The 13014-nt window shown below is 33.7% G+C and overlaps 1 protein-coding gene across 1 annotated transcript in view; it reads right to left on the minus strand.

Moving 5' to 3' along the window:
- The window catches only part of LOC108720431 (Histone gene-specific Epigenetic Repressor in late S phase), a 125437-nt gene that overhangs the window by 9673 nt on the left and 102750 nt on the right, over positions 1-13014 (minus strand). Inside the window, exon 4 of the mRNA XM_018444432.1 lies at positions 1702-1872. Coding sequence (XP_018299934.1) covers positions 1702-1872 — 171 coding nt within the window. The remainder of the gene's footprint in view (positions 1-1701; positions 1873-13014) is intronic.

The following is a 13014-nucleotide window of genomic DNA, read 5'->3' on the forward strand; positions in this document are numbered from 1 at the left end:
TACCAACTATCAGTACCGAAGGACAAATCTTTGGCAAGCTATACTTGAGATCTTGATATAACGCTCGAAGGTAGCCAGCGCTATATTATCGAAGAGGCTGATATCTGCATCCAATTAAGCCCGTGAGTGCTCGCGCTATTAGCCCTGCGCTCACGTCAATGCATCGCATGATTTAGAGTCGCTTATAATACGTTAATATCGTAGTGCGATATACCATTTGCACGCATGAAAAACGCAGGAGAATACATGCTCTCGTGGTTTAATCTCAAACCGACGCGACGTTTTTGTCCTACTTAAAAATGGCTAATGTACATTACTTTTTCTATGATAATGCGGCGTGCCGCTTTTATATAACATATTCATAATCCATTTCTGACACGTAGAAGAAAGAATTTCCATTAAGATCTGCGTCACACAAGAGATCCCGTTTTCACCGTCAGCGAATTTTCATAAATTTTGGTAACGCGATTCGTTTCGCTGAAATTCACGAAAAAAGAATCTAAAAATTGCTGACGGAATATAGAACGCGAAAAAAAATTATAGTGACGCGAAATAAAAGAAAACGAAAAAATGAAAGGTCGAAAGCTACGATTTTTTTTCGACGTTTTCCTTCATGCACTACTTATTATATTCAATCTTAGTATGCACCTGCACGGCTACTCATTAATGCATTTCCAGTACAGATAACCATGTTGGGTATTGCACGATAAAATCATTAATGTAAATGCGAGATTTGTATAGACCTATACTATATATTGCCCTAGCGAGACGTATGACGACATTTACCTAAGCGGCAAATCTATCTGATGAATCAAGATAGTAAAACTGTCTGATAAATGACATGCAGAAATGACCTTAAGATATACATTAATTACACGTCAATTATACAATTATCTTAGAACTTTAAACTTTTTCTGGTCAAAATTTATTTAAACATACCATTGATATCGAAGAAGAAAGATTTCTGCGAGAAATATTTAAGTTCTAAGAGAATTAAAAAAATATCTAATCTCAACAGATTTTATCATCTCAATATATTATTATCAAGTTATTTAAGTTATTGTTGCAATCACAAAACTTGTAGAAAGATACTGTAAATTTTATTCTAAATTTATAATTTTTTCAATTTTACGATATCGAGAAATGCAAGAAAGAGAAACATCCATTTTTTCTTTCAAGTTTCTAACAGCATCTGTGAAGTTAGCACCCCAGTTAAGTTTTTCAAAAATTTTTTTTGCATCAGGAACTCTAGGTATTCACGAAATGAAGCTATTGAACTGTTCAGAACTATTCGATCTCGAATTTCGCTGAGAAGTTAGCACCCCATTTTTTAAAAATTATTTAAAAATAGTTACTAAGTGAAACTCTTGTTATAAATTATAGAGAACTCTTCGTATCGACAAAAGGAAACGGAAACTTTAATCAGAACTATGGAATTTCAATGTTGGGATGCTAACTTCACAGACGTCTTCTAACAATATTTTTTAACTACAAATGGATGCTTTTTGTGCAAGAAAATTAAGGAAATTTTTACATATTACTAAATTGTAAATAATTTAAAAAATATTAAATTGTTAATACGAAAATATGTAAAAAAATTTCGATATTAAATAATTTTTTGTAAGAGAAAATGATTCTCTTTTTGCAACGTGTCTTTAATTATCATTATATTATCACGTGTATTAATTATTAGTAACATACCCGTACTGCTTGTGCCTCCTGAAGTTGTGGAAGTAGCGACCAGATCGTCCGAACCCTCTGAGTTTTGGGGAGGCGTGGGTGTCGGTTCCGGAGGTGGACCCTTAATGGGTGGTAAGGTTGGTGGTGGTGGTGGTGGGTGCTGTATCAGTGGACCAGCCGGCTGATAATACCCTGTGAACAAAAGAGCAGCGTTTGCACTTTCTTAACTGATCGTCTTCCACTTCTAATTTCCAATATTGCCTTGTAAACCGCTGTACGATCTTGCCGTTCCGTTATAAGAGATATTTTTGGACAGTGAATATTTTAGAGTTTTTGTAATAAGAACACAGACAAAAAAATTTACTGAATTTTATTAAATTTGGTTTGAATATAGTATTAATGAAATATTTATTAAATGTAAACGTATATTTATTTAAGTATAATTTTTTATTTTAAATAAATGTTTATCACTGTAAGCAAATATTTCTTTAATACTATTTAAACAAATATTTAATCAAATTCATTAATTTTTGTTCAGTGAAGTATTTAAAGAGCATATGTTTACATGATTCGTATATTTATATTTTAATACAAGTTTTATTATACTCATATGACAGTAAATCGATTTGGAATTAAATCTAAAATAGCTGGTACTTTTCAAAATATTTAATATTGCAGAATCTCATGATTTTTAATATTTATCCTTATTTTCATATTATTATATATACTTTTCTAATCTTTGTTTAATACTCTACGTATATACCGAGGTATATACGTTATCAATCAGTATGATTTCAACATACATGCCGATGTAATTTCCGTGATGTTAGATTTGCAAAAATTACGCTACGCGATGTTTAGAGTTTTAGATACGTTAAGGGTATTACAGCTAATAGGAGAGTAGCATGAATCACACCGTTGATAGGATAATACCAAAGCGTTATACTTCAATAGTTCATAATCGTGGGAGCGCGAGTAAGCCACGATGAGTCCCTCTAATCCTCCCATTCGTTCAGATTTATCCCTCAGCTTTGCGTTATGTATTTTTCAACATTCGCGCCGTATCAATTCGGAGTCCCTTAATAAAAAAAAATTTTTTCAAACTTGCAGCGCGAGACTGCCTAACATGCGTGCGCGAAGCCAAAGGATCATGCGTGTAAATCACTAAAGCACTAAAGCACTAAAGCGTGAGTTAGAACCACACACGTCGCAACAGTCTGCTCTTTTTTTTGCAAATAAATGAACGAACGAAATCAGCTTTCTCCGCGCGAGAAGAGTGTATACGATCGATATGCTTGTATATCGATCGAATATCCTAAGAGATCGTTCGCCATTTACTTCACCCAATCACGATTCCACTTTATGTAGGTTAAACGCGCCTCGTACTCACGCATGCCGAGGAGAGATGGGCGCAGCATCCGAGCGCGTTCGCGGCGATCTGATTGGAGCCGCGTCGAGCGGATGGGGTCTTGTAATGGACAAAGCATGCGAGTTGTTTCTCCACAGTTGACGTTAAGCCTTGTTTAATTATTGTGTTTAATTATAAAATCGACCGATATATGTTGTATTATTGCTCGTAAAGAATTACTCTCCATGACCGATTCGTTCTTGCCTTTCTTTTGAATTGATGACCGGAAAAAATAAGTCTGATTGCTTTAATTCGAATTCTAAAAAATGGACAGATCAGAATTATGTAGTTAAGTCTATTATAATTATAATCGAAATATAACCAGATGTTCAATCGGAATTCTGACTGATTTGATTAGAATTTATTACAATTCGTTCATTTCCAACCAAAGATTTGTCTGTGTATAGATACGTGATGGACCAGGTCATAAATTCTCTAATTTTCTATACTACGATATATCCTATATTTCTATGACATAAACTGTTAGATTATCCATTATTTGATGATATAGCCTGTACCTACATTCCGATAGCGTGATTACCCTACTATTATTATTATGATTATTGCGATTATTGATTACCGTTAGAAGCATATGTATTAGCTCTGTGTCTATTCTAATGTGACAACAAGATATAGACGTAGCACAACTAGTAAACAATTAAATTGTAGGTAAAAAATTTAAAACTACATTTCAGCTTGTAATAGATATTTTTGTTGCCAAATTCAAAAGCATTCTTTACAATTTTAGAGTTGTAAAGAATGCTTTTGAATTTGACAACAAAAATATCTATTATAAGCCAAGATTATAATATGTCTCCAATTATAATTTCGATTTATAATACGACGACAAATTTACAATTCTGATTACAGTATACCCGTTTAATGCTGCGTTTAACGCAAATTTACGCAACGTGATCGTTGCGTGATAATGTCCATATTCGATTTTCTTGCATAATTTTATCAGTTAGATATCGTTAAATATCATATCTTCCGTAAGTACAAAATTAAGATTCGTGAATGCATAAATCGAGAAAACTCCGACTTTCTCGAGTATCCTTACCGGATATTAGCGTGCTAATATGTAAAGTCTAAGATAAAGAAAAATACTGTTAATGTCTAGAATAAAATTTATTAATGAGCTGTAAATAGTAGCACAATTAAAATTGTATTTATAAAACCAAAAGTAAATTTAAAGAAATAAATGTTGATACAACATTTAAGAAGTTGATATAACATTTAAAAGAATTTTATGAATTCGGCATTTGCTACTTCTGTAATCACTGACTAATTATTTATATATATATATATATAATTATAAAAATATTTATACCAATAAAATAATATAATATATATTTAAATAATTATGAAAGAAATATATTCATGAACCTTTAATAAATAAATAATTAATAATGTAATGTAGATTAAGTAATTAATAATGTAAATAACGAAAGTAACAAAGTGATATAAATTTTGTTATGGATGTTTAAACAACCTTTCAGAGATAAATCTACCATTGATCGTAAAACATTTAACTGTTATACATTGTATATTATACAATGCAGCTGAAAAACGGAATCGGGTTGCCGCGCAATTTATTTTATTTAACACTTCACAATTTAATTGACTTCGTAAAAACACAATTATTCGGCCGACACGTGTAGACAAGCCATGAATCGAATATCAGGGCGTTGAAAGGCCAAAGTTGAAGACGAATGCCGGTCTCTGTGAATGACGTCACGCGACAATCGATTGGTGTGCTTACTGCTTACGCACACCGATACGTGGCAAGTACCGAACCGCTGCTGTCGAATTCATTAACCATTTAATACGGCTCTTCAGTAATCATTGCGGATTACAATTTTGCCGCATAGAATAGAAAAATCATCATCACGCTAATATAAATACGTATCTCCGCGATACATTTATCATGAGCATTAAATCTAGTAATATTTTCGCCTCCATCCATAATAAATAATTATCTCAGATTATACGAATTGGTAAGTCATATTTAACAATAATATGATTTAAATCAGTTAGATAATCACATTTAATATTATTTGAAATACATATTGAATATTACGATGTGTGAGAAAAAAAATTATTTTAATAATCCAATAAACTGTAGGATATTTTAGATTGTTTATTATTTGATATACAGTCTCTCAATTTTTATAAATTAAAATATTTCTTGTTTCATAACTTTGTCAATAAATGTGACGAACAAATGCAGTTCATCAATAAAGTTTCCTTATTTTAAAAATAATATAAGTTAAAAAAAGATAAATCTTCCCTCGAGGGTTCTTCGTTAGAGCATTCATTTACACAATCGCCTCCGTTAAATTTAATTCAATTCGACCTTCGATTTCTCTATGCTGCCACGCTCGCTAAAAACTTCAAGCAGCAACGCAAGCAGCCAAGTTTCCTGTGAAACCACGGCACACAGAGATGGTAAACAACAGGTTTACTAATTTTCCCTGTATCGCGTTGGCGGCGGCGAGAACGCACTCCAACATTTATTCGGGTTTAAGCGTTAAGCCAATTAATTCCACGTAATTTCGCGGGTGTGACGCGTTGGCGGCGAGGAGGTCGAAGTCGAGGATAAAGCTGGGCCAAGGATGAGGATCGCGGGCGAGACGCGACCGACTTGTGCATCGCGGCCCGACTTCGACAATGAGAATAACGAGAAAAAGACAGAGAGCATTGCTAGAAGGAGGGAGAAAGAAGGAAGGAGAGAGAGAGAGAAAGAGATTCTTTCGCAGCCGTATCGGAACAATTCAAGGATACCGCGAGGACGTCGTCTACGCGTATTAAGGTCGCCGGGACTGGTTCGGGAGCGCGGAGATACGTCGCGCAGATACACGCGAACGTGTATTTTTGATTCCACGTCGGAATCGCTTTGTGAATCTCTCGAAAATTGATCTCGGAGATCGGATCTTTACCACAAAGGCTTCATTTCATTTTACTTCAATTCCAATTTTCTAATTCCAGCACACAGGAAGTATTTAAAAACCTTTGTTAAATATTTCTGTATGTCTCTTGAAATAAATCGTGTATTAATTCTATGCCATAAGAAACAGTAGAGCTTCTTTAAACTTAAACTTTTCGTTTTATGTCAAAAAATCATTTTTTTTTGGAATCTGCGTGCTCTCTCTAATAATTCGATAGCGCTAACAAAATATTTTCGTTTATGTGTCAATTATAGAAATAATTTCGATAGTGCTAACAAAATATTCTTGTTTATGCGTTAATTGCAGATGTCCAACGTGTCAAAATTTATTTACTATCGTTTAACATTATCCAGGTTATTAACGGCTAAATGAAATTATCGCAATCGATGGCGCATTTTGCTCGTGGCTGCATTAAATAATCATAAATTCGCGAGTCATCGTGACGTAGCGCAGCTGTAGTACAGCTTGTTAACAAAATCGACGTTCAGCATCACCGTATGCAAGTGCAATCGAGCTGGGTCTGGCTACACAAATTAATCACACGATGTATAGAATAGAAGTGCACTCAGCCCGATATCTGGCCAATTCGCCATTTTCAATCCACTTGAACTTCTAGGTAGTTAAATTAATGTAAACGCAATTACTGAATTTGCAAAAGCCTAAATAAACAATTAGTTGTTAAATAATGTGCAAAACAAATAATCACATTTTAAAAGAAGATATCCTAATGTCCCATGCTAAATATGTTATGAAATCAGTGATATCGAGGAAACAAATTACGATACGATAACCAGACTTCTGACTCGGCGTCTCCGGCGAAGAGTGAGAATGTAAATAAGAACGAATACCATGATAGCGATCCGATGGCGCATTGCTGCAAAGTCGCTCCGATCCGCAGCCCGTACTATTACCGCTCGTTTTATCCACACGTATCGGCACGCGGCAAAAGTCTCGAACGGCGCTCGTACGCTCGTAGCCTAGAGAAGTCAAGGACCTGAGGAACACGTAGCTGCTGGCGCAACGACGGTGTCGTTGGACTCGGAATAGAGAAATATCGGGAAGGGGTCCTACCCCCCCCCCCTTTCTCAATACCCAACGGCAGTGATGTCCGCGTTCCCCGAAACTTGAAGGAACGACGTACGTGTCAAGGAATCGCGCGGTGGATTCCCGATTGGACCGGAAATCCACGGTGGGATCATCGATGACGATGACAATGGCGGAGGTAACGCGCGACCTCGGCATGCGATCGATAATTCGCGAATATTCGGCCCTTAACCGCTGTCATCCGATATACAGGGCGAGAGCGGCCGATAAGGGTGATGGAATGGACTGGCGATGCGTCGCGAAGGGTCGATAGCCCAGATCGCGTTGTGGTAACGCAAATCGAGTAACGAAGTTCGCGGCGAAGTTGAACTACTGCAATTCAGATTCGAATGAATGGTTTATAGCACACTATGGACAATCGACGTTGCTACAAAAGGATGTTTTTTTCTGTACGTGAAAAAGAGCTGGATGATAAGAACTAATTGGTATGCGATAAAAAATCAAGTGATAAAGTTATCATATGGATGTTCAAAAGAGATATCATTTTATAAATTATACTTATTATTAATAGCATTGATAACCTTGTTTAACTTTCTGACAGGTTTCGATAACTGCTCGTCGTTTTTTATATGATCCAAAATAACACTTAAATTTATATTAATCTCTAATATATAAGATAATAATGAATATTGATGTTCGATGATAAATATATATCTATTATATAAATTAAACACACAATGAAAAATTTTATGTAGATGTAGAGCGTATAAAATATTTTAAGTATGTTATAGAGAATTAGTTACAATTTTAATTTTATTAGTCTAAATTTAAATCTAATTGTTAACGACTAGCTCGTGATTAGTGATTCAGTATTACTGTAACTGTCTTAAGATTTACCATATACAGCATTAGTGTACATAGGCAATGATGGAAGAACGGAAGGCTAATAGAGTGAAATGTATATGTATAGCTAATTGTCATGTAAATCTCTCTCTCTCTCTATATATATATATATATTTCGAACGAGAAAAATGTACGACCGCCATGCCCCAACTATAGATCAGCGATATGCAAATATCAGATTGTCCGGTCTTTAACCGATTATGCAATATTATCGCGTGTAATGCGCGTAATGCCCTATATTTTTGCACGGAGCATTAATGATAGAGTTATTAGCAGGTTATTGCAAAAATTACATGAATAATATTAAAACTAAAACGCAAAATAATATGAAAAATGAATATTAGCAAATTGTAAATATATTATAAAATTTAAAATTTATGAAAATCAAATCGTAATTGAAATGATGTATTTAATTATAAATAAAAAAATCAAGATACTTTTAAGTATCTTCACATAATTATGACGAGAGCTAAATAAATTAATGTTCGATACGTTCAAATAGCGACCGCGAAGTACAAAAATTTTGCAATTACTTCTTACCTTTTACGATCGAACGAGTGGAGTGGAGATCGCAAGGTGGATAAAATGGATTTAATTCTTTAGCTCTTTATCCCATACAGCCAAGTTTAAAAAATCGAGCAGTAAAACCATCCGGTGGATTAGAGGGAAAGCTCGCGGCACTGATAACGCCGCTGAGACGCTGCGCTCAATAATTGAAGACTTGAAATGCGAAAGAACGTTGTGTGTGTATTACGAAGACATTCAACATCGAAGAAACTAACTTGGAAAGTTCCGTAACTTGTACGCGGCGAAACTTTAAGCGACGCTCGCGTAAATTTTGTTCGGGAAATTGTTAATGATCGTTGCAACTAGAAAAGTTATATTAAGAGCCATCTTTCCGTATCTCCTTATGAATAATATGTACGATACGTGCACATTTTAATTTACATATGTATATATTTAGAATACAGCAACTTCTTTTTATTCAAATAAAATTATAATAAATTACTGTTCTTAAATATAATAATACATTGCAATTACAATTTTATCAATCTTGTTATACTCAATGTTATAAAAAAAATCTTATTCTCTCAATTAAGATAAGTTAAAAAAAATTAGAATGTTTAAAGAAATAATTAAATAGTTAATTACAGTTATTTATATAAAGATCTGATTCTTTTAAAATTTGTAGCTACAAATTCAGTGTTTACAGATTTATATTCGACTATTCTCTTATCTCGTATATCAATTTCATGTAACAATAAATTTAATTTCACTTTATTAACTAATAGAATGATCGTAAATGAGAGACGAAGGTGATATTTTAAAAATGGTATAATTTCAATTATTATAATAGTAATTGCTTTAAATAAATCGTTAAAAGATTCAGAATGAGAATATTGGTTATAAAGAATAAAGATATTTAAAAATATATTTTTATAATCTTGTCATTCATTATAAATATAATAGCTATTAATAAACAATTCTATAATAAGGCGATTCAAACTGGAAGTTGTACGCACTTGTCTCAAAGTAGTCACGAATCACCGCTTGTAATTGACTATAAAATATAGCGTTATGAGAGATACGGTATAGTGAGAGATATGATTTCCCAGTGAAGTGCGAAGGTCAATAAAACGCTCATTAAAGGGATCAATTTTTCGATCGGACTCCAAGTCGTCAATTATTGTCGCGCATTTGAATACTCTTTACTTTCAATGTAAGATAATTTATTCGCGGCGCTCCGGATAAGATCGGTCGCGACATTCGTTGTCTGAAGGCTTTCGCCGGGCTCATTTAATATGTACGTCGAGTAGTCTTGACTAATTTCTATTAATCGAAAACGTATTTGCTAATTGATATGATTTATACTAACTGATTAATTATTAATCTAAATATTGTTTTTTATTATGGCATCTAAATATTGTGTTTGTGTGCACGCTATAGAAATCTCTTTCAATATAACAATCAGAAATAAAAAGCGAATAATCGTTATAACAGTCATTACAGTACAATAAGAAGAATCGTTCAGCATCAGTTTGCTTTTCGCTCTGATGAAGTGAACTGCAATATTCACGAAACGTTGGCATTTAACGATGTATCAAAACACGGAAATAACCCACAAGCTGTATAGTTTCTTTGAAAAAAATACTCTGGAATATTATGGAAGCCTTAAAAGTATTAATAGTTATGACAATGTAGTGAATTTGGAAATTGGTTCAGCAACCGAATAATATTCGACATTTTCTTACTCGCATATCTTAACCTTTGACCTCGTGATATTATAAATTGTACATATTTAAATTTATGTTCTTTTACTATCGCTTATTTTTCTCAAAGCGATATTTTACTTGCAAACTGACATTTATCTTTATTTTATTTTTTAATATAGTAACGCACACACGAATGGCTTAATGCATAAACAGTAAATACATATGTACTATTTTTTATTTAGACTATTTATGGAAACTATCATATATATATTCATGTCATATATATTCATGTTATTTCTTATATCCACTTCATTGAATAACTAATAAAAAATTTAAATAAAAATAGTGTTGACTCTATATTCATCTTTATTTATGATGATCTTCAACCCGTCATACTTTTCCGAGAGTGTGTAACTACTCTACAAAATGTAATTTATCTGTCAAGCAGTACATCGCAATGGTGGACCTAAACGCGCATAATATTTTCTTTGGCAGGCACATTTCAACTTCGCTTTTCTATTTCTGTTTTTACGTTTGCGTATTTATTTTCAATATTTATCACTTTGTATAATTTCCCCGTAAAATTTCTGAATAACGAATATTGTTATAAAATTCTCTAAATAAATACAAAAACTACTTGCCATTTTCACATTTTAATACTTAAAATACTAGATATTTTCATTTTCACGTACATTTTTCAAATCAAATTTATTTTATTTTTCGATCTCAAGATCCATTATAGCTTCGCGAAAACTTTCCATCGGAATAACATTGTAACAACCTACTTTCTACTATGAGCATATGCTCATTTTGTGATCGCAGTTATATGCTAATTATAATCTATATTGATTAAGAATACACTCAGTCACATTGTTAAAGTGATCCCGTTGACTGTTTAACATGTCATCAGTGCATAAGGAGCGCCCGATTTTTGAGAACTCTACGAATTTTCCGGACAAACATTTTTAGAGTAATCAAGAATTTGAACGCAATTCGAAATTCTACCGGTAATGATCGCGATGTGCGTGCGTAGGACCCGGGATAAGGGATTTGAAAAGCCCATCGACAATTACGGTTCCTCCTCACCATCGCGTGGGACGCTGAAGGAAAAATAAGATTAGCGATGAGCGGCATGAGCGGAACCGACGAAAGCCGTTCACCTCGTCCGTGGCAATGACGTCAGTCATCTGCCAGGATATTCCACCGATCGACCGGGTCACGTACCGAAACCAGGAAGTGCCGCAACTCGTTGCTGTTATATCTTTGCACAAGAGCTGACTGAAGTCTGTATCATCAGATAAAATGATGCGATTTTTTCTTTCTCGTTTTTTTTCAGAGGTATCGCATGATGATCGGACACACGCGATTGCCGTTCGTTGACCTGCGCAGAATTCGGGGTTATTATATAAGCTCTCTCAATCTTAAATCTCTTAGTACCAAAATCTCTTCTCTACGTCTTTCTTTAAATTAAGTATTATCTTTTTCGCCATCTTTTCTACTTAGGCTACGTTCCAAAACGTCCCGAGAAAAATTTTACTCGAAATATGTAGTACACGTATACTATATTATATTGAGTAAAATTTTATTCGGAGAGGATGTTTTAGAATGTAGACTTAAACTAGATTAGATGAATAAATAATTATATTATTCATGCCTAGCTATTATTTCATTTCACGACTTCTTCGACTGTTTATCAATGCATAATAAGACAAGATAAAAAATAAAGGAGATGTCGACACTTTAATCTTCCAAATAAGCTACAGGCAAAAGAGTGTTGTTCGTTTTAATACGAAATAATTCTTTTGAGTTATAAATGATCGAAAAATAAGGGGCTCTCGCAAATTAAGCTTTCCAAATATAAATAAATAACAAAGCTTTATGCTTTGCTTAATTTTACGTATATTTTAATTCATTCAGTAGATTACGGCTTACGGATTGATTATTGTGCTGCAAATTACTCTTATGGCACAAAATGCTATCACATTGTTTTCTCTCGAAGCGAAACTTTAGAAGTCAACTATCTCTCAGTTTCGGCTCGGAGTGATGCACGGAGTGGTGCTTTTGTATGGAGAAAGGCCGCCCGAAATGCATTCTCATTATTCACGAGTTCGGTGCAGTTTAAGCCGTGCCGTCCGTACGATTATAGTTTTATTCTGAGCCCACTGTCGGGCAACACAATTAAACTTCGTTATGCAGTTGCGCAGTGCCAGGATGAAGACACTCAAGAAATTAATTATGTTTGTTCGTTCTCCGCGAGAAATACACCGCTCCGCTCTGTCAGATCTACTAAATTCAATTTCCCGTTTGCATTGATTTTTCTCGTTGCGGCCATTGTGCCAATAATACAGGATGTTTTTCCAATTCTACTGCTCTTGATACGTACAATATTTTTCGCGTATCTTCAACAAATCTCTCCTGATCAAAGTTTTTATTTTATGTGAACCGCTAAGCTCCAACTACATTTTAAATATTATAAAATACAGAAACATAATTTTAAAAAAACCAGAGAATCTCTTAAATTATTATAAAAATTGCGAGATATTTAAAAACTGATTGGTTCTAATTAAACACTGAGAAAAATGATTAATTGGATTAATTGAAATTCTGGTTAAAAATGAACGAATCAGAATTTTATGGTTAAATCTGTACTAGAATTTTAGTTAACCAGATAACTGGAATTCTGATTGATATAATCAAAATCTTCTATCTAGTTCATTTATTTTCAACCAGATATTTTTCTCAGTGAAAGAATCAGCCCTAATTTGAATTTTAAGGATGCAGCTTCTAATTAATTTGTTTGGTTGATTATCGGTTGCGA

The sequence above is a fragment of the Mycetomoellerius zeteki genome, unplaced genomic scaffold, assembly GCF_001594055.1.
Source record: "Mycetomoellerius zeteki isolate Tzet28-1 unplaced genomic scaffold, Tzet1.0 scaffold102, whole genome shotgun sequence".
Classification (NCBI taxonomy): Eukaryota; Metazoa; Arthropoda; class Insecta; order Hymenoptera; family Formicidae; genus Mycetomoellerius; species Mycetomoellerius zeteki.